Consider the following 22,507-nt stretch of genomic DNA (forward strand, 5'->3'; position numbering starts at 1 on the left):
AGAACAGGAAACTGAGGATACAATTCACACAGGCTCACCAAAACTGGACAATAGAAGATTGGAGAAACGTTGCCTGATCTGATGAGTCTCCATTTCTGCTGACCTTCGTATGGTCAGGTCAGAATTTGGTGTCAACAGCATAAAAGCATGGATCCATCCTGCATTGTATTAACAGTTAGCCTGGTGGTGGTGGTGTAATGGTGTGAGGGATATTTTCTTTGCACACTTTGGGCTCATTTGTACCAATTGGGCATCGTGTCTACGCCACAGCCCACCTGAGTATTGTTGCTGACCATGTCTATCTCTTTATGACCACAGTGTGCCCATTTTCTGATGGCTACTTCCAGCAGGATAACACGCCATGTCATAAAGCGTGAATCACCTCAGACTGGTTTCTTGAACATGACAATGAGTTCACTGTACTCAAATGACCTCCACAGTCACCAGCTCTCAATCCGGTAGAGCACCTTTGGGATGTGGTGGAGCGGGAGATTCACATCATGGATGTGCAGCCTACAAATCTGCAGCAACTGCGTCATGCTATCATGTTAATATGGACTAAAATCTCTAAGAAATATTTCCAGTACCTTGCTAAATCAGTACCTTGTGGATTAAGGCAGTTCTGAAAGCAAAAGCAGGTCCAACCCGGTTCTAGTACTTGTACTTGGTTTTAGTTCTTGTACCTAATAAAGTGGATTAAGGTTTACTATATGTTAAGGGAAGTAAGTGCATGCAAAAAAAACTACTACATTTATTTTCATGCACATGTCAGTTTTGAGAGTTTTGGCTTTTCATGAAGTGTTTTTTCTTCAGTCTAATGGAATAACACAACAAATAAAGTTACAGTTTTTATTTCATTGCACTATCAATTTGTGTCTGCAGATTTCAACTGCATGTATTTACACGCTGTTTTCTTAAAAAAACACACATTTCTACTTAAAGAGTTCTTCACAGTTCTAATCATGTCTGTAGTTTGAAGGTTTTTACATAGGCATGTGTTGGTATTTAATTTGCCTCATTAAATACATTGTTCAAGAAACATACTGTTTACTGGCAGTATTCTTGTGTCTTCTGAATTTACAGTAATAGAAATATTCCCAAAATCCTATGTGCAAAAAGATTTGAGTCAGTATATCAAACTATATGGAAGTAAAACAATAATTGGGAAATCTAATGTTTGTAATGTTTTTGTGCTAGAAGAATATGCAAATTAGCGCATGTTTAATTAAATAGTGCTTCATTTGCATCTTTGACAGCATTTTTGAAAACATAAAGTATGTGATTCTATATGTAATCAGTCAACTGTAGAAGTATGGTGGTAAGTTCTATTAGCTGTTTGTTATTGCATTACAAAACCCAACTCATTAGTTATTCCACTCGCTGCACCTCATTGGTCGAGACGCAGCGTCCGCGTCCCGTTATACCCCGCCCTCCTCTTCTCCTCTCCTTATCGTTGTCTGGGCAACCGTAAAAGACGCTTCACAGCTAGAGGCGCGTCGTAAAACCGAAGGGCTAATATCTTTTATAATTGTCAAATTCAGACATATGCTGCTCGAAAAACACTGGGATATAACAGGAGTCCCGAGGAGAAGAGGTCGCAGGTAACGTTAAATCATTCAAACAGTCGCTATTTAAAACGTTTTAAAGCGGCAGGCCTCGGTATGGATTAGCTAACACAGCTAGCAGCACAACTAACATCTTGTAAACAGATACGAACCATTGTACTTCTACATTTCGCTACCGACACTGAAAAAGTTTAATGTTTGAACGTTAGTCTATTGAACTGGTTTTCTCAGATTCAGAGATACGTCTTATCTACAACTTTATCTGAGAGGCGAACCGTTAACTTTAAGGAGTCACGACTTATATACTTGTATACCATGGAAATACCATGATTTTGGTCTTAATAACATGTCAGTACGTTGTTGTTTTTAATACTAACGTGTAAGTAATACATTGTTTATGTTAAATTACACGTTCATTTAAATTCCAATGTATAATCACATGGTAAACAAATAGTATCAAACTATCATCTTAAATATATATAGTTGAGTAAATATATATTAATATTAAAATATATTTTGTGACTGCACCACCTCAAACCTTTTGTTAACCAAACAAAACTATCAAGAGTTTGATATATATATATATATATATATATATATATATATATATATATATATATATATATATTTTTTTTTTTTTTTTTACAATATAGCTGCTAGGTCTGTATGTTATTCACTATAATGCACGTTAAATGACTGTTATATAATGTGTTTTATGACACTGATACAGCTTTGTTGTAGATTTGTAGCTCATGGCTGTGTATTTTGATCACCGAGCGGAGGCTCCTGACAGCAGTGGAGTGCCGGTCCTCATCTCATGGCATTCCAGTGTGTGTGTGCTGGCCGTGGGCTCTGTGAACCCCTCTACTGGGGGCTGTGTGGATCTTTACCTGCAGCAGGTAAGACATGATCACTGTAATATATATTGGGAGGTGTGTATACATTGACAGTGAAAATTTGTAGGTTTTAGACAAATATTTAAAGTTTTCATGAAATTAAAAGTTGCTCTTGTTATTTTTATATTATATACACTACCTGACATAAGAGCAACAAATAATATCTTGACTTCTAGTTGATCGTTTGGAAAAGTGGCAGAAGATCATTTTTTTGCTGAATCATCTGCAGAAGACTTATTAAAACACTCATGGACCCAAGATTCTTATAGAAATCAGTCAAGTTTGGTGAAAGAAAAATCATGGTTTGGGGTTACATTCAGTATGGGGCCGTGCGAGAGATCTGCAGATGGCAACATCAACAGCCTGAGGTATCAAGACATGTGTGCTGCCCATTACATTAAAAACCGAAGAAGAGGGCAAATTCTACAGCAGTATAGCGCTCCTTCTCATACTTCAGCCTCAACATCAAAGTTCCTTAAAGTAGGTCAAGCTGCTCCAGGATTGGCCAGCCCAGTCTCCAGAGTGAACATTATTGAGCATGTTTGGGGTAAAATGAAGGAGGAGGCATTGAAGATGAATCCAAATAATCTTGATGAACTCTGGGAGTCCTTGCAAGAAATCTTTCTTTCCCATTCCAATATGACTTTATTAATCAGTGATTTGAGTCATGTCAGAGATGTATGGATGCAGTCCTCCAAGCTCATGATGGAGTCAGACACAATATTCATTCTTCTTCCACTGCAGCAGGACTTTATATTCTATACTGGACATTATTTCTGTTTAGTGACAAGACTTTTGTCTAAGCAAGGTAAGACCTTACTGTCCTTATTAAATAATTAAAAATCAAGGCATGATCATATTTTATTTTGGTCAAATAAGCGTAATCTAGAGGCCTTTGCCTTTCACATAAGCCTCTTCTGATATCAATTGATCAACTAGAAGTCAAGTTATTTGTCATCCTTAAAACTTGGATAGACGACAAGACTTTTGTCAGGTAGTGTAGTAGTGCTTGTTAAAAATGATGTGTGTGTGTTCACTTCATTACTTTGTAAAAATTAATTTCTTCTAATAGTCTTTTGTTGAAGACCATAAACTTCCCTGTACCCTCGAAATTACTCTTCTTCATTTCTGGTCACATGTAATATCTTTCAGGAGAAGCTATCAGGTCTCGTTTCTGTCCTGCTTTCGTCCGTCTTCGCCGATCTTTCTTCAATTTGGTAGCAACACCCATCTTCCAATATTCAAATCAATTCCTAAAGGACAAAATCATGCACCGCCTTAAATTTTTTTCTAATTTCAGGGCCGTTTTAATTGAATCTATGTCACGATATGGGAATAAAGAAACAATCTTAACTTCTGTTTCTTGGTGACTTTTAGAAAGCAACAACTTTATGATATATTACAATTTAAACAACTGATTCCTGTTTGTGTTCATTTTAAAATGTAATTTTCAACATAATTACTAAAGTTATCAGTCTCACATAATCCTTCAGTATAGTTGTGCTGCTTCAGTGTTTGTGGAAATGTTTACTCTATCGTTAAAATGTTTGGAGTAAGAAAAAAATATTAAAGGGATATTCATTTATTTTCTTGTCGGCTTAGTTCCTTTATTAATCTGGGGTCGCCACAGCGGAATGAACCGGCAACTTATCCAGCAAGTTTTTACGCAGCGGATGCCCTTCCAGCCGCAACCCATCTCTGGGAAACATCCACACACACACTCATACACTACAGACAATTTAGCCTACCCAATTCACCTGTACCGCATGTCTTTGGACTGTGGGGGAAACCGGAGCACCCGGAGGAAACCCACGCGAACGCAGGGAGAACATGCAAACTCCACACAGAAACGCCAACTGAGCCGAGAATCGACCCAGCGACCTTCTTGCTGTGATGCGAACGTGCCACCCACTGCGCCACTGCGTCGCCTATTAAAGGGATAGTTTACCCCAAATTTTTCATTTACTCTTTCTTAAGTTGTATTTTTTTTTATTTGATTGTCGTTAGTTTTTTTCCACTTTAAATGAGATTTTTAAAAATTCTATTGAACACAAAATAAGATATTCTCAAGAATGTTGTAAAAAGCATCCACTGACATCCATGGTAGGAACTAAATTTACCATGGAAGTCTGCTTTATACCAGTCATTCTTCACTATATAATCAACAGAAGAAAGAAACTCAGACAGGTTTGGAACGAGTGGAGGATGAGTAAATGATGACAGATTTTTTCTTATTTTTATAAATAATAATAATAATGAAACGATAAAAATAATTTTATTCTACAAAAATGCATTAAATTAATTGAAAGTAATTGTAATACATAATGCCATCAGGGAATCCTAATAACAATGTATCAAAGTTTCCACTAATATTGCACAGCAACCTGCTTTAAAATGTCAGTGTTTTTATTATACAGATCATGTTCTTTATTAAAGGTTTTACTGTTCTCTCTAATGTTTATTTATGTGTTGTTTTAGGGTGAACATGTCGAGCTGTGTCATGTAGAACGGGGATTCAGCCCCTCGCTTCTGCAGTGGCACCCAAATAAACCCCTGCTGGCGGTGGGGTGGGAGACGGGTGAGACCATCCTCCTCTCACACCCGTCTGGTGAACACACACCCCTGCCCAACAACACACACACCGCCTGCATCACAGTGCTGGAGTGGAGCAGTAACGGCAGCAGACTGGTCACCGGAGATCAGGTCGCTGTTTCTCCAGATCACATTATATGATTGTGTTTGCAGTTGTCATGTGCTGAGTGTGGATGTGTGTGTTCTGCAGGCTGGTGTGATGGCGGTGTGGAAGGTGGACGCTCGAGGGAAACTGCAGGGATCTCCTCTGATTAAACATGACTACAGTAGACCGCTGACCTGCTGCATCTTCAGACCTCCACCACCTGCTGAGTGAGTCTCATTTATCTGTCGCATCAATGCCATGATGGTTCCTGAGCAGTTTTGTTAGTAAATGTTTTAAGAAGATGTTTTAAGAATCTACATGCTGCTGTATTTTTTTTTTTTTTTGGAAGGACACCTGTGTTTCTCAACCACGTTCCTGGAGGACCACCAGCTCTGCACATTTTCCATCCATGTAACCAAACACCTCTAATTCAGATCATCAGTTCATTAGCTGAGACTGGAAGACCTGTAATGGGTGTGACAGATAAAGGAGACTTCCAAAACATGCAGTGTTGGTGGCTTTCCAGGAATGTGGTTGAGAAACAATATTTATTATTGTGCTTTATTATAATACAACACATTTAAAGTTGAGTGGCTCAGTGGTTAGTACTGTTCCCTCACAGCAAGATTGTCACTAGTTTGAGTCCCAGCTGGGTCAGTTGACATTTCAGTTGTGTAGTTTGCGTGTTCTCCCAGTGTTGGTGTGGGTTTCCTCCGGGTGCACAGTCAACAGTCCAAACCCATGCGCTATAGGTGATTTGGGTAAACTAAATTGTCCTTAAAGTATGTGTATGAATGTGAGTGTATGGGTGTTTTCCAGTGCTGGGTTGCTGCTAGAAAGGTATCCGCTGTGGAAAACATATGCTGGATAAGTTGGCGGTTCATTTCACTGTGGCAGCCCCTGATAAATAAAGGGAATAAACCCAAAGAAAATTAATAAATTAAGCTCTAAAGTCTTGACTAACATACTAATTCATTTCACACTTAAATATAATCTTTTAGTAAGAAGTATTCATTTTAAAATCATGTGATACTGAAACTGAAGTTAAAAAATCAGCATTGCATCACACAAATACTTTACATTTGAAAATATATTAACTTAAAAAAACATTTATTTTGAACTGCTGTAATATTTCATTAATTTAATCGAATAAATTTGGATTGGCGAATGTTGAAACTGTGCTACAAGATTTCCTAAACTTTATGCGCACTTCTTTTTCTTAGCTGCTTTATTAGGAAATCTGTCCTAAGCCTCCTCCTGTGTGTTTCATATGTCTGCAGGGATGTAGCGATGCTGGCCCGTGCTGCTGTTAGCGGGGATGAAAATGCTCTGGACATGTTTAACTGGAAGAAGAGCAGTAAAGGAGCAGCGTTTGCTCTGGGATCTCAGGAAGGACTTGCTTTTTACATCAGCACAGCAGATGGTGAGAGACGGTTTACTGACGACCTTCAGTAGCTCAGGGTTTGTTCACACTGTGCATGTGTGTGTTTTAGGGAGTGTGTACAGTGTGGATGAGCAGGTGAAGAGTGTGCCTTTGCTGTCAGTTGAGAGTGCCGTACATAAGATGTGGTACTCCAAGAGAAGATCTGCTCTCGCTGTAGTTACAGACTCACTGCAGCTTTCACAGTTCAGTCTCGGACCAGAAGGCTTCGCTCAGGAGATCAGCAAGGTAAAAGCCAATCAGAAAACATCTTGCATGTCAGCGGTTTATGAAAGCAGCCAGTTAGATTTCTAAATATGTGTGTGCAGGTGAAGCTGAGTGGCAGAGGAGGGCCGAATGCAGACGTTGTGTGGACAGAAGGCGGTTTGCTTATCACAGCATCAGGAGAACTCCACATCAGGTCTACTAGTTAATAATAATTATAAAAATAATTATAATAGTAGTTTGTGTTAATAGTATATAATATAATATTCTGATGCTGGTGTGTGTCTGTAGGTTGTGGCATGTGGAGCTGGATGATCATTACGCTCTATCACTGGATGAATCTCTGGGCTTTGAGAAAGGAGAACGGCTCAACTGTGTTTCTTTTTGCACTTCTAAACGTAAGACTTGCACACCAATTTACACACAATTTTAAACTACTCTTTATAGCTGGGTCTCACTTCAGAGGCTGCATCCTCCAAAGGAAATAGAATATTTAGGGGAGTTGTAGTCCATAGCGAAGTGTATTGTGGGTAGTGTTGTTCGGCACGCATGCTGGATTATGTGAGCTCGCTGTGTGCGGTGCAGCTCAAGCATAGCAAGAAAGTTTTAATCGGCTTTGTGTATTTGTTTATAGAGAGACATATGTAACTAGATAGAATAGACAGAGATAGGTTGATCTCAGCAGCAGCTGCCGAAGAGCTGCGCGCTGCAGACGCAGCTGTTGTAAAAGGCAAACACCTGCGTGCTGCTTCTGCTCTGCTCACGCGCCGCTGACGCTTGCGGTGTGAAACAGGCGTAACAGGTAAACAGGTCTTCGAAGCTGTCATGCATATTAATGAAGTTGCACCTCTTCACAATAGAGCGCGCTGATTGGTTTGAACCAAGTTTTTCTCATGAATTAATGCTGCACACTCAGAGACGTCACGATGCACTCGCAGGTACAGACATCCACTCTGTACACTGGAGTACACGTAAGGACCTAATTGGCGTGACGCAGCTTCAAAAATTCATTTTAAACGAATTTGCTCGAAGTAACGCAAAAACAACACATTTTCACTTTTGTGAAATATATGTGTCCTAACAGTGTGACAGTGACCCTTTAAAATGGTTTAAAACTATTAAAAAAAAAAGTCTTTCATTCTAGCCAAAAAAAATGAGACTTTCCTCAGAAGAAAATTTTTTATTTGTAATCTGGTAAAAATGTCTAAGCTTAGGAAATATTTAAAAAAGGGGGAAATAAAATAGAAGTAAATACGATGTAATAATTTTGATGTCACCTGTGCAGTATATAGTTACAACACCGTCTCTGCAAATTGTGCTAAATCCTCTCAGGACTTCTTGTATTGTTACCGTACGTTCACACCGAAAGCGGCGAGAGCGTCCAAGGTCGCTCTGGCCGCCCTGGCGACAACGCTCTCTGCCTTCAGCTCCTGCGGCGAGAGCGTCAAAACTCGCTACATTGATCTCGTATTTAAAGAAGACAGTCCTGCATAAAACATGTTTCTAGCGTGACAATGTTGCGCACTTCTTATCAAATTCATACAACAATGGAAGATCAAGTTGCGTGTGGTGTGGCTTTGCTCTATTTATCCAATATGTGTCCATATGTCTGAAACATCCTGAAGCAGCAGTACTGTCACATTGCGTGAGATTCCCGCTTTTTTAAGATAAATTTATATAACATTAATGAACATCAGTAAGTCGCCAGTAACTTATTTAATGCATGTTCCTGTAGGAAAAAATTAGAAATAATTGGAAATCCGGCGACCAAAGTTCACAGGTCTGTGTTCTCTGAACTGCTATCAAGCGATGGACGTCTTCATTCTGATTGCTTGCCGCCGAACCGCGTCATAGCTCATTACCATAAAGTTGACTTCATTTCAACTCTCCTCGACGCTGGCGAAGACGCGCCACACTGCTCCTCGCCGCCTATCGCCGCCGGCTCTCATTGAAAATGAATGACTTCCGGCTACTTTGACGCTGTCGCCGCTTTCGGTGTGAACGTACGGTTAGAATTAACCAACCATTCTCAGACATACATTTGGAGCTCGGTGAGTGAGAACTGTAAAATATATGTGTGTTTTAGTTCAGAACTCATTGAGATGTTTTTGGGTTTTTATTTGCAGAAGTTCTTGCAGCAGGCACCAGCAGGGGTCGAGTTGCTCTGTGGCACATGCTGACGGTGAGCGATCAGAAAGGAGACTCCAAAACTCAGTGGAAACTCCAGACACCAGCAGAAGTGGAAGGAAACATCTCACAGCTACAGGTGAGAAGAATCTATGGTGGCTGAGAGAGCCCAAACACACTGCAGGTTCAGAAAAAATGTGCGGAAAAACTGTAAAAATTGAGAAAACATCTACATCAGTTTGCAGTGCGCTTCTGTATTTGCATGTGTTGTGAGAATTTGCTTGCACATTTATCTTAATTTGCAGCATGTTTGAGCTCTCTCAGCCACCGTAAAAATCAGGATTTGTTTAGGAAGGAATATTTCTAGCTTTAAGCATGTCATACTATCAGTTTAGGCAGATTATTATGTTGATTTGTCACTCAGTTTGTTGAAATTTTGCAGTGGGGTTCCAGCGCTCATCTGTTGGCCGTGTGTAGCAGCAGTAGTGTGGTGATCCTGTCGGAGCATGTGATGTGTTCTCATTACAGCCAGCAGATGGCAGCAGTGCAGCTCACACCAACTCAACTCAGCCTGGCCAACTTCACCAGCAACACACACATCACCTTCAACACAGACACACACATCAGAGCCGTGCAGCTCACCAAGGCAAGACACGCTTCATGTGACGCAGTTACAAAGCATTATTTATGACATTTTTTAAAATTTGTTTTATTTGTTGTTTTTTTAGCTCCTGTAGATATACTGTACTGATTTTAGCAGAAACATAGAGCAGCATTATTGTTGACCATATGATATGATAAAAGTAGAGATATTTCATCATTTTTTAAATGTAGATATACAGATATAGACATTTATGCGTGTGTGTGTATTTATAGCTTATTATTCTCAGTTAATTTAATAATGCATGTATACAGTTGAAGTCAGAATTATTAGCCCCTTCGAATTTTTTTCTTCTTTTTTAAATATTTTCCAAATGATGTTAAATAGAGCAAGGAAATTTTCACAGTGTGTCTGATAATATTTTTTCTTCTGGAGAAAGTCTTATTCCGGCTAGAATAAAAGCAGTTTTTAATTCTTAAACACCATTTTAGGGACAAAATTATTAGCCCCTTTAAGCTTTATTATTTTTTTGATAGTTACAGAACAAACCATCATTATACAATAACTTGCCTAATTACCCTAACCTGCCTAGTTAACCTGATTAACCTAGTTAAGCCTTTAAATGTCACTTTAAGCTGTATAGAAGTATCTTGAAAAATATCTAGTCAAATATTATTTACTGTTATTATGACAAAGATAAAATAAATCAGTTGTTCGAAATAAGTTATTAAAACTATTATGTTTAGAAATGTGTTGAAATAATCTTCCCTCCGTTAAGCAAAAATTGGGGGCTAATGATTCCGATTTCAACTGTATATATGTTATTTTTCTCAGTTAATTTAATACTGCATATATATATATATATATATATATATATATATATATATATATATATATATATATATATATATATATATATATATATATATATATAAAATTAACTGAGAATAATAAGCTATATATATATATATAGCTTATTATTCTCAGTTAATTTAATAATGCAAGTAAATATAGCTTATTATTCGGAATTATTTTTATAATGCATGTATATATAGCTTATTATTCTAAGTTACTTTGATAATGCATGCACAGTTAGAGTCAGAATTTTTAGCACGCTTGAATTATTAGCAACCCTGTTTCCCCCCCTATTTCTGTTTAACAGAGAGCAGATTTTTTCAACACATTTCTAAACATAATAGTTTTAATAACTCATTTCTAATAACTGATTTATTTTATCTTTGTCATGATGACAGTAAATAATATTTGACTAGATATTCTTCAAGACACTTCTATACAGCTTAAAGTGACATTTAAAAGCTTAACTAGGTTAATTAAGGTAACTACGCAGGTTAGGGTAATTAGGCAAACTATTTTATAAAGATGGTTTGTTCTGTAGACTATCGGGAAAAATATTGCTTAAAGGGGCTCATAATGGCTTTTAAAAAATATAAAACTAATTTCATTTTTGCCTAATTAAAACAAATAGGAATTTTTCCAGAAAAAAATAATATCAGACTGTGAAAATTTCCCTGCTCTGTTAAACATCATTTTGGAAATATTTAAATAAAGAAAAAAAAATTCAAAAGAGGGCTAATAATTTTGGCTTCAACTGTATATATAGCGTATTATTCTCAGTTAATTTAATAATGCATGTGTAAATAGCGTTTTATTCTCAGTTAATTTAATAATGCATTTGTAAATAGCGTTTTATTCTCAGTTAATTTAAAAACTGAGAATAATAAGCTATATATGCATGTATAAATGTCTATATTTGTAAATATATATCATAAAAGATATATAGATGCACACAAAATCTAAAAATATATCAATCTATTTATTAATCTTTTCATTAATTTCATTTGTATTTTTTGCGATATAATTTTAGAATGTTCTTGCTTTGCTTAAAGAATATGGTTTAATTTTTTTCTACATCATTTGTTCTGTTTGGATAGAATATGGTAGCGGTGTGGAATGGGAAAATGATCACCGTTTATGAGCCTTCAGGACAAACGTTACACAGCACAGGTACCATAATCTCCAAAAAAACTAAATAATGAAACAACAGGACCACACTAAATCTGAACCAACCTACATCTCAGTCTGTTTGTATTTGATTTGTTTAATGAGGATTCTGTTGTTTTTATTATCAGGCTCATTCCAGTGTGAGTCTCCTGCTCTTGCGCTGCATGAAGAAAACATTTATACTATAGAACCAAACCGTGTCCAGATCCGCACACCACAGGTATACACACACATAGAGACACTGTACTATAAATCTGTAGAAACACATCCAGACTCTTATGGAAATCACACAGTGACTGTTTGTGTGTGTGTGAATGTGTAGGGCACCGTGAAGCAGTTGTTGGTGTTTTCTGAAGCGGAAGGAAACCCGACTCTACTGAGTGTCTGTGGATCTTACCTGGCTGTGGGAACAGATACCTGTCACATCAGGGTCTTTGACCTCACTCGCAGGTAAACACACACTCACACTGTTCAACACAAACATGTGTAAATCAATATGTGTGTAATGTGTTTGTTTGTGTGCATAGGGAGGCCAAACCCCTGGGTGTCACAAAGAACCTCTCAGAGCTCATTTCTGACCTGGGTGCTCTGAGATCAGTCAAATGCAACGCCAGCGGAAGCCAGATTAGTGTCCTCATTACACAGGTGCAAAAAAAAATCATGCAGTTTTTCACTCTCGTTATTTAAAACAAAACTTCTGAAATGAAGCAGGTCAAATTAAATGGTCATGTTAGTCTAAATTATGAATAAACTAAATAATAAAATGTGTAAATTTTGTGTTTGGGATTAATATAAATTGAAAAATATTATTAAAAGGTAGGGGTCTGATGGATCACAACCCAAAGAACCTATGTAACCCATGGATAACTTACTTTTTTTTAACTTGTAGGTAAATTCAACATTATTAACAATTGCAGTCATTGAAATTATGTGTATGAAAGAATTTTGGCTTCCCTGTAAAACATAATGAAAGAGGAAGAAGTTGTGGGATCTACCGAAAGGCTTTTTTTTTAGGTTATTAATTTAAGATGTTTTCTGTCACTGTTTGTTTAGCCTGCTGTAATGCATTCAGTGTAAAGCTGCACAATTAAACATTAAAAGACCATGATCTCATTTTTAACTCGCGCAAAATGAATGATAATGATTTGCATGTTTATTAATCCTTCAAAGCGCTACATTCAAATCTGCATTTGATCGAGAGAGATTCAGTTTTCTGTTCGTTACAAACAATAAAATTACACAGAAGTACTGGGAGAACAGTTTATAGTTCAGCTAGCTCAGTTGATGTTTATGGTAAAGATTAAAATCACTGTTTAATGGAACCAATGGGTGGCATCAAACAACCTCCAAAATGATGTCACTGAATAGGTTCTCAAAAATGATCCACCTATAATTAAACACGAAGTTTTGTGTGTGAATTGTTGAATCAATAATTTAAAATAAATATGATATGTAGTATAATATTTTAGATTTCTATATTTAGAATTATCAGCAACAGCTGCAAAGATTATTTTTTATATTGAAAATGTTCCTTTTTTTCAGCTGGTTCTTTCTTGATGTTTATTTTTTATAAAAAAAATTACAGGTTCTAGGTGGTTTGTAAACCAATGGTTTTTGCAGTAGTATTTTTGTATAAATGAAAAGCAATTGATATCTGTCTCCTTCCTTTTTTGCTGATCTGAAAAATTGTCCGATCCGTGCCTCAAAAACCATAGTGTGATCCGAACCTTGTGATTGGTGATCCGTTACACCACTATTAAAAGGCATTAAAAAAAATAGTAGTAAATGCAGTAAATGTACACTTTGTTGTTTTAAAAGTAGGTTGTGACTTTTAAAATAGCATTACTGAGAAAAAATGCAAAGATAAGCAATGATGTAAGTCACAATATTCAATATAATTCAGATTTGATATAAAATAAGCTGCTGTGCTGACTAAAAATAAAATTGACACAAAAGTTAGCATTACCTTGTTCCAGTAACAGTATTCAGGAAAAAGTAACAGTATTCAGGAAAAAGAAATGGAAAATAGAAATATAAAAAATAGAAATGATAGTGTTTTTCACCATTATTTTAATGAATTCCTCTTAAAATGTACACATAAGAAACATTGTCAGTATTGCTCATTGTCAGTATTGCTTACATTGTGATTATGATAATCACATTTGATGGTACAATAATAATAGATTTCTTTTATTTGCACTTATATTTCCACAATTTGTCTCAAATATGCTTTAATTTGTATGTAATTAATTCATTTTCCTTCGGCTGAGTTCATTATTTGTCAGGGGTTACCACTGCGGAATGAACCGCCAACTATTACAGCAAATGTTTTACACAGCAGATTCACTTCCAGCCACAACCCAGTACTGGGAAACGCTCATACACTCACACATTCACACACACACACACACATACACTTTGGCCAGTTTGGTTTATTCAATTCACCTATAGCGCATGTGTTTGAACTGTGGTGGAAACCGGAGCACCCGAAGGAAACCCATGCACTGAGGTGACAGTGCTAAGCCACCGTGCCTCCCAATTTATATATAATATAGATTTATAAAAGTGTTTTTATGACAAATTGTGGAAATAAAATAGCAAATAAAATAAATCTACCGTATTTTCCGCACTATAAAGCGCACCGGATTATAAGACGCAGTCTCAATTACGGGGTCTATTTCTGTACTTGACCCATACATAAGGCGCACTGTATTATAAGGCGCACGCTAAAATACACTGTCTGCAAAAAAGGTAATGGAAGCAAAACAGTTAACATAGTTTAGTTGAACTTTATTGTACTATTTAACAATACACTCACATTATTATTTTTTTCAATCAGTCTTCTCCCAAAAATCCATCAAAGTCCTCATCTTCTGTGTCTGAATTGAACAGCTGGGCAGTTTCGTCATCAAACACGCCGGGTTCTCTCTCATCATTGTCGGAGTCAGTCTCATTGCCGGGTGGCTGTTCCGGCTTTTGCGAAAGCTCGGACAACAGTTAAAGCAGACATCCAAGCCCAGGCATCCACAATCCATTCACATATGGTGGCGTAACTCGCCCGGCATGCTTACCAGTCTTAGTAAAAGTGTGTTCGCCGTCTGTCATCCATTGCTCCCACGCAGCTCGCAACTTCACTTTAAACGCCGTCTACACCAATATCCAGCGGTTGAAGTTCTTTTGTTAGTCCTCCCGGAATGACAGCAAGCTCCGAATTCATTCAAGTTGGTCTTCTAACTGTCCAGATTAGACAGATTTTTGAACTCCGTGCACACATAAAGCGCACCGGATTATTAGGCGCATGGCCGTTTTATAACAAAATTTAAGGCTTTTAGGTGCGCCTTATAGTGCGGAAAATACGGTATTATCATTGTACAGTCAAGTGTGACATTTGGGCGAAATGATGACCATTTTGTGCATTTTAGATAAACGGACGGCCAGATAACAGGGTGTATTTCTATGACATCGAGCTGGACACATTGTCTTACTTTGACTTCTTCACGGGGAGGCCACAGAGCAGCCCTGAACAGTCTGAGGACAGTCAGAGGTACAGCCAGATGACTTGTGTTTGTTACTTACAATAACAGAAAAAACACAGATACACCATTAGACAAGCTAAATTTGACTGTGGAAAATGTTTTTTGATTTGCAGAAGTCGTTGTGAAGAGGAGCTGGCCGCTCGATGCCCTGTTTCTCAGTTCTGGGATGAGAACGAGCCTCGTCTGTTTGTGTGTGAAACCGTGTCTGTGAACTCTGACCTCCACGGCAGCAGGCAAAGACAAACAGAGAAGGTAAAGTACTACATTATATGACCTGCAGCTTTATTTCTTTACTGTGTATGCAGTTGAAGTCAGAATTATGAGCCCTGCTGACTTATTAGCCCCCCTGTATATATATATATTTGTTTATTGGTTTTAATGAACATACAAACATAAACAAAAAAAGGGCAAAGGTAAGTGTATCGGTAGACAAGTATAGCAGCAAAGGCAAAGAGAAAAACAATCAATACTTAAATAAATAAAAAATAATAATAAAGAAATAAGTAAACATACAAACAAAATGCAAAAATACTAATACACAAAGTTATGCTGTGATTAAGGTCACACATATTATGAAAATACATCAGATGTGTTCATAGAGTCAGAGGATCATTAGAGGCATCAATATTTTTTGAAAGGAATCCCCTTTGTATTTTAAGCATTATTTTAAGTATTGTATTTTAAGTATGTTGTTCCAAGAGCATTGTTTCATTCAGGAGTTTTACGAACAGTTCAAATGTTGGAGGTCTTTGTTGGTTCCAGTTCAGCAAAATGCATTATTTTGCTTGATAGGAGATGATGCCGAGTCTCTTTATAGAAGTAGGATCAAGTGTCTTGTTCAGTTCTGTACCAAAGAGGTATAGTGTTGGTGTGTTGTCCAATGGAACTTGCAAACCTTTGGCTGTAAAGTCCTGTACTGCTTTCCTGAAAAACTTAGCTTTTTGCATTCCCAAAAAACGTGCATGATTGATCCTGAATAGGTTTTACATCTGTGACACTTGGATGATACATTAGGGTACATTTTGCTCAAACGAACTGGGGTCAGATACATCCTATGCAGAAACTTATATTCATTCATTCATTCACAGCGGATGCCCTTCCAGCCACAACCCATCTATGGGAAACATCCACACACACATTCACACACACACTCATACATTACGGACTATTTAGCCAATCCAATTCACCTGTACTGCATGTCTTTGGACTGTGGGGGAAACCGGAGCACCCGGAAGAAACCCACGTGAAGGCAGGGAGAACTTGCAAACTCCACACAGAAACGCCAACTGAGCCGAGGTTCGAACCAGCGACCTTCTTGCTGTGAGGCGGCAGCACTACCTACTGCACCACTGCCTCGCCCCATAAACTTGTAATTTTTTCAATTATTCTGTTATTGGAAAGGGGAATGAGAGTATTCTTGCACATAGTCTTACACTGATCGTCATTAAAATTATATTCAAAATCTCTTCGCCACACATTTTTAAGTGATCCCAGTGAAGAGTTGTAATATTCCAAGCTCTAAAAATGCTTGTCATGAATATGTTATTGATTAAGGGTTTTGACTTGATCTGTGTTTTCTTATCTTTTATTATAATATTGTTACGTGCCGGCTCAAGCACACAACAAATGAAGAGAATCATACCAAATAGAATGAAAAAGCAAAAAATATATTTATTCAGGGTTACAAAAAAAATAAATAAATAAAGTTTAAAGGAGTACCAATGTAACCTATATGTAAATGAAATGTCTAACATAACATATGAAGTCCAAGACAACAACAGATAACATAAGATCAAATTCCAAATTAAACAAAAGGTAAATAAGCGATGGGTAAGCAAAATGAAGTCAAATGGAAACAATCCTCCAAAGCAGACTTTGCAACATGTCTTTGCAGCTCCTTAAATAAGCCATCAAGTTAGCCACACCTGCTCATACTGATCACTTATTTAGAAAAAGAAAGCAAAACCCAGGAAACAGAACAAACCAGTCACAAACCTGTAACACTGTCTATTGTTTTTATTATCTCGTTTTATCTTAGTGCCTCATTAATAAAACTCGTTATTATTATTATCTTGTCTCTCAAAACAGACCTGAATCATATAAAAATATTATATATAAATTGTTTTTGTTTTTCTTGGCAGGAGGATGTGATGGTGGTGACGTTCTTTGTGACGCAGGAACACGGTCTCCTCCTGCAGGACTCGCAGCCTAAACCTGCAGCACTGCTTGGTCTGCTGGCTCTGGATACACCATACTACTATTATATCTGCAAGGTACAAAACACACATAAAAAGCTGTTTCTTCATGAGCGAGGGGTGTTAGATATTCATCTTTATTTGATGGAGCTTTTTACAATGTGGATTGTGTCAGAGGAGCTTAACTTTAAAGTTAAAGACATCATATTTCACATTGTGGAAACATTCCAATTCATTCATGCAGGCAGGAGTAGGACTGTACAGCACTGGAAAAAATGACATTGCGATATTTAGTTTTTCCTGCAATATATATTGAGATATAAATACAATTTATCCAGATTGCTTTGTTTGGAAAGAATTCCTTAATTTCAGTTGGGGAATGAATCATTTGCATTAAAAAAAAAAAAATACCCATTTCGGCGAGGCAGTAGCGCTGTTGCCTCACAGCAGGAAGGTCGCTGGGTCGCTGGTTCCAACCTCGGCTCAGTTGGCGTTTTTGTGTGGAGTTTGCATGTTCTCCCTGCTTTCGCGTGGGTTTCCTCTGGGTGCTCCGGTTTCCCCCACAGTCCAAAGACATGCGGTACAGCTGAATTGGGTAGGCTAAATTGTCCGTAGTGTATGAGTGTGTGTGTGAATGTGTGTGTGGATGTTTCCCAGAGATGAGTTGCGGCTAGAAGGGCATCCGCTGTGTAAAAACTTGCTGGATAAGTTAGCGGTTCATTCCGCTGTGGCGACCCCGGATTAATAAAGGGACTAAGCCGACAAGAAAATGAATGAATGAATGAAAATACCCATTTCAAGCATTGATAAATACATCTGTGCAAAGATAAAACAAATGAAATAAACAGTGCTCTGCAGTCTTTACAGTATTTAGGTACGAAAATTGAATTCACAAATGTCAAATAAAACTATAGTCTTTATCATAATAATAATTCTATCTAATTAATCTTTTTTAAAGTTATAAATTATACAGTTTCTTTTGCCTTTATGCTTTAATCTCTTCTGAAATTCTCACACTGTCACAGACCTTAAAAACACATGCTAATTGTACATGTTTATTCTATTATGGTTACAACTCCTGCTCAACTATAATCTCAACTTAACATTGCAGATCCTGCGATGCGACTGTTGCAAATGCACACATTGCGATATCGATGCTGAACCAATATATTGTGCAGCCCAAGGCAGGAGAGTAGTGTAGAATGCTGGTGTAGTTCTAGTAAATTGAAACTTCATAATTTCAGTTTAGTATAAATGTTACTGTCAATTAAAGTTCAATTAAGTTCGGTGGTCTCATTTATAAAACTGTGTAGAGACCTTTCCAAAAGTAAATGTAAGACAGAATAAATTTACATTTATTTATTAATTATTATGACACGTATGATGATTTCATTCATTTATTCATTTTCTTTGTCCGTTTATTAATCCGGGGTCGCCACAGCGGAATGAACCGCCAACTTATCCAACTAGTTTTTACGCAGCGGATGCCCTTCCAGCCGCAACCTATCTTTGGAAAACCTATGATGATTTAAAGGGGACAAATGAAGGCAATATTCAAGTTAAATATGTTTATGTAGAGTTTGCGTACACCAGCTTTATTTACAAATCACAACTTTTGCATGGGAAATATTAAAAATATAAATGAGACTTACACTGCTGAAGAGCAGCTCCTCTCTAATTTACAATCTTAATCATATTTTATTTGGAGCATGGATATGTTTCGGTGGTACAATTATTTGGTGTATTCATTTCATTGTAATTTGTATTGATTTATTTTGATATGTTGTCTATGAAGTTTATTGTTTGTTTTTCCTGGACACTCTTGAAAAAGAGATTACAAATCTCAAGAGGTTTCTTTCTGGTAAAATAAAGGTTTAAAAAAAAACCAGCAGATCTTTATTTGAACAAATTAATTAAGTGAAATATTCAACGATTCACCAATTAAAGGGGACCTATTATGCCCCTTTTCACAAGATGTAAAATAAGTCTCTGATGTCCCTAGAGTGCCTGTGTGTCGGCATAGTGGCAGATTCAAAAGCAAGACTAAAGACCTATGATAGTGAGGGAGAGGTCATCAGTAATGGGCGGGGCTTACCCCCTCTGATGACACGTACAAAGGGAGAATGTCAATTAAAGTGTTTCTGCAGACTGTTTATATCAAGTGTGATTATAAACCATAGATTTTATACTTTTTTTTACCCATAGAACCTGCTTATACTGTATTCCCACACTGCTGACACACAACTGTGTTTAAACCTTTAATAAAAGTGATTGTTCCCTGATAGGTTCCCTTTAAGACAGTGGCTTGCTGCCACCTACAGGCAGATTGACTGTTATATTTATTGATCCATGATAGATCCAAACCAGTCAAGACCTGCACAAAAACACAAAGTATAGATTTTTAATTATGAAATAAAGCATAACTAGATTCTAGATGAAAAACAGTATAATTAACACGCAAAGATCTTCCGAGTCCTAACTATCTACTCTATCTATACAAAAGTACAAGGAGTGGCGCTCGCCCCTAACCTAGTGTACTAAACAGCAGAGTAGTTCTATGTGTTGCAATATGTATGTCACGTGACCTTCTTACCTGTCCGCTTCGTCCAAGCCTCGTAAACAACGATAAACTAAGAACGATGTACGAATAACGGACGGATAACGTGCACACAGAAACGAGCAACAACAAAACACAGTTAGACGTGTTATTACTTAAACGCACGCGATAAATACAAACAAACGGCAAAGCAGAGAAAGAGAACAATGCAAGGAAGGGAAGGCGAGTGGTCTGGCGCGAGCTTTTAACACGGGCGGTCTTTGCTTATTGGATGTGACGTAAGAGTGATGTAACCGGGGAGGATTGACTGACAGCTGAATGGACCAATGAACGGAACCTGAGAATACATGAAAGCAGATATGGGAGAACAGAGCGAGAGAGAAAAAAACAGAGAAACAGAGCACAAAAAACACAAATACATAACAGTAGTCAATATCGAACAGCTCTTGTGAATCTGTATGCATCTCTTTCTCACCCCTTCACATACTTCTATTTTTCTCCTTATTTCTCTTGCATGCATCATTTTCTTTTCCTCATTCTGGTTTTCTGATCATCCTGTCGCTGTAAAGCTCTTATTTCGAAGGGGATGCGTCGTTCTCCCCTATGTGAGTACATTCACAATCACATAGCAGCCTTGTAGGAGAAGAATCATCTCTCTTTTCTTTTCTGAATGTGTTTCCGTACTTGTTTATCATTAATCGTTGAGCTTTAATGAAGTGTATCTCTGTGGTTTCAGCTGGGTGAGAGTGGCGATCAGGGGTCTGTGGTCCCCTCCAGCTCGGCCCAGTCTTCATCTCCTCAGATGGTGGTGCGACAAGCTCTTCGAGACTTTGTTGGGCTGGAGAGCTGTGAGAAGCAGACCCGAGACGCCATGCTGAACTTCAGCTTCTACCTCACCATAGGAGACATGGATGAAGCCTTTAAAGCCATCAAACTCATCAAGAGGTAAAAGCACACACACTCTCTCACACCTGACCAGGTGTATCAGTGAGATTATCATGCGAGATTGATTAAGATACAACCACAGGTGAAAATGTAAGTCACTTTAGGGTATTTTTAAACCATATTAGTATTAAAGGTCACATGAAATCAAAAATAGCATTGATTTTGTTAGCTGGTGTTGCTAGTTTTGTGGTGATCAATTCAGCTGTGCATGTCATTAAGAAAAAAAAACAATGGTTTGCTCTTGTAATCTAAAATTGAAATCTGAAAATGCACTTCCTGTTTGTTTTCAGTTAAATTCTCAAATTAGGTCTGTCTGAGGTATTGGGAGTGGCTAACATACTTAACCACGCCCCTCCAGCTGTCAGTTTTGAAAACAAACAGTAATGGTGAGGAGGAGGAGTCTGTTAGGTTGTATTAACAAAACCAAAACCCGATCTTTCTGAATGAAATGCCTACTTTACTACATGTAATCAGCTAGCAGTAGAACAAACAAGCCACGCCCACTGTTTTCTCATTTAATATTCTGTTTTTCTCGGTTTCTTTATGAAAAAAAAATGGTTGCAGCTTCCGGTTCATGTGGACTTTGTGGACCATGGTCCATGTCTCACTGCTTTTCTAATATCTTCGACATGTAGTGTGTTTTTGCCATTGTTTCAGTGATCACCAACATGTTTTCTGGAATTAGTTCACAAGTGGCCAGCTGACACACATTGCCAGTTCCACCTATTATAAACATTAACGTGCATCTCCATGTCAAAAAGTTGGCTCATTTTTTGGACTCCATTAAGACCTGTGTTTTGCATTGTCTGCTCTATATATATATATATATATATATATATATATATATATATATATATATATATATATATATATATATATATATATATATACAGGGCTTAACATTAACTTTTTTGACCACCAGCCACTGTGGCTAGTAGTTTTCCAACATTACTAGCCACTCCCCATTTTCACTAGCCACAATTTTATTGTTGGGAAAATATTTTTTCATGTGAAAACATGCTAATTATAGCTGAATACTATACTTTTTATTTAACAAAACATATGCACAGTCATATGTCCTGGCTAAAAGTCCCAGATCACCAGTTAACTACACATAAATGGGGAGTTGTTCTCCCATTAAAGCAATGTTATTGTAAAAAACGATAATTAAACCATATTAATGCAAAAGAAAGCAGGTAAAAAACATACTGTGTGATAATGAAATGATGATCACACATGCATGGTTAATGATAGACCCATAAATTATCTTTTCAAAGAATGGTTTAACCGAAAGCAACTGGCGCTGCTTACACTCTGGAACTCTAGAAAGCAAGACTGTAGGTGCAGGTTCCCCCCTTTTTGTTCAGTCTATTTGAAAGAGAATCGATCGCATCAGTTGTGTTTCTAGACACAGTTGCTACACAAAAGGAAACGGGAGCGCGCATGCGTTATAAACAGTCGCGCACATCACCTCAGCTGTTAGCGCGAGTGATTATCCTCTCATTCGGTTATCACCTGCTTTGCTCGCGCGAAGTTGCGAACGCAATTATTTTTGTTAGTCGTGTTGCTTCTCGATCACCTGTGCATGCACATTGGAGCATCCTTATTGTCGAACCCTGCTTTTAAGAATTATTATCTGGGAAAATTATTTTCAACCAGCCAAAGTGGCTAGTGGGAGTGTCTGTCTTACCCGACTTACACCGCCGAAATCTACCCGCATTTGGCGGGTTGACGGGTGTTA

The 22,507-nt window shown here is 37.5% G+C and overlaps 1 protein-coding gene across 4 annotated transcripts in view; it reads left to right on the forward strand.

The window, feature by feature from the left end:
- Positions 1 to 1,449: 1,449 nt before the first annotated feature.
- The window catches only part of ift140 (intraflagellar transport 140 homolog (Chlamydomonas)), a 76,406-nt gene continuing 55,348 nt past the window's right edge, over positions 1,450 to 22,507 (forward strand). Inside the window, exons 1-19 of one of the 4 annotated variants that reach the window (XM_087309984.1) lie at positions 1,450 to 1,601; positions 2,296 to 2,464; positions 4,940 to 5,164; positions 5,244 to 5,365; positions 6,419 to 6,561; positions 6,632 to 6,807; positions 6,888 to 6,979; positions 7,075 to 7,181; positions 8,910 to 9,049; positions 9,353 to 9,556; positions 11,464 to 11,536; positions 11,662 to 11,753; positions 11,856 to 11,983; positions 12,061 to 12,178; positions 14,956 to 15,077; positions 15,183 to 15,321; positions 17,211 to 17,342; positions 20,391 to 20,426; positions 20,558 to 20,766. In XM_087309984.1, the coding sequence (XP_087166110.1) occupies positions 2,318 to 2,464; positions 4,940 to 5,164; positions 5,244 to 5,365; positions 6,419 to 6,561; positions 6,632 to 6,807; positions 6,888 to 6,979; positions 7,075 to 7,181; positions 8,910 to 9,049; positions 9,353 to 9,556; positions 11,464 to 11,536; positions 11,662 to 11,753; positions 11,856 to 11,983; positions 12,061 to 12,178; positions 14,956 to 15,077; positions 15,183 to 15,321; positions 17,211 to 17,342; positions 20,391 to 20,426; positions 20,558 to 20,766 (2,405 nt within the window). In that variant the 5' untranslated portion in view covers positions 1,450 to 1,601; positions 2,296 to 2,317. The remainder of the gene's footprint in view (positions 1,602 to 2,295; positions 2,465 to 4,939; positions 5,165 to 5,243; positions 5,366 to 6,418; positions 6,562 to 6,631; positions 6,808 to 6,887; positions 6,980 to 7,074; positions 7,182 to 8,909; positions 9,050 to 9,352; positions 9,557 to 11,463; positions 11,537 to 11,661; positions 11,754 to 11,855; positions 11,984 to 12,060; positions 12,179 to 14,955; positions 15,078 to 15,182; positions 15,322 to 17,210; positions 17,343 to 20,390; positions 20,427 to 20,557; positions 20,767 to 22,507) is intronic. The other 3 variants (XM_087309983.1, XM_087309986.1, XM_087309985.1) reach the window with 3 other exon arrangements.

This window comes from Danio rerio, chromosome 24 (assembly GCF_052040795.2).
Source record: "Danio rerio strain M-AB ecotype USA chromosome 24, GRCz13ab, whole genome shotgun sequence".
Taxonomy (NCBI): domain Eukaryota; kingdom Metazoa; phylum Chordata; class Actinopteri; order Cypriniformes; family Danionidae; genus Danio; species Danio rerio.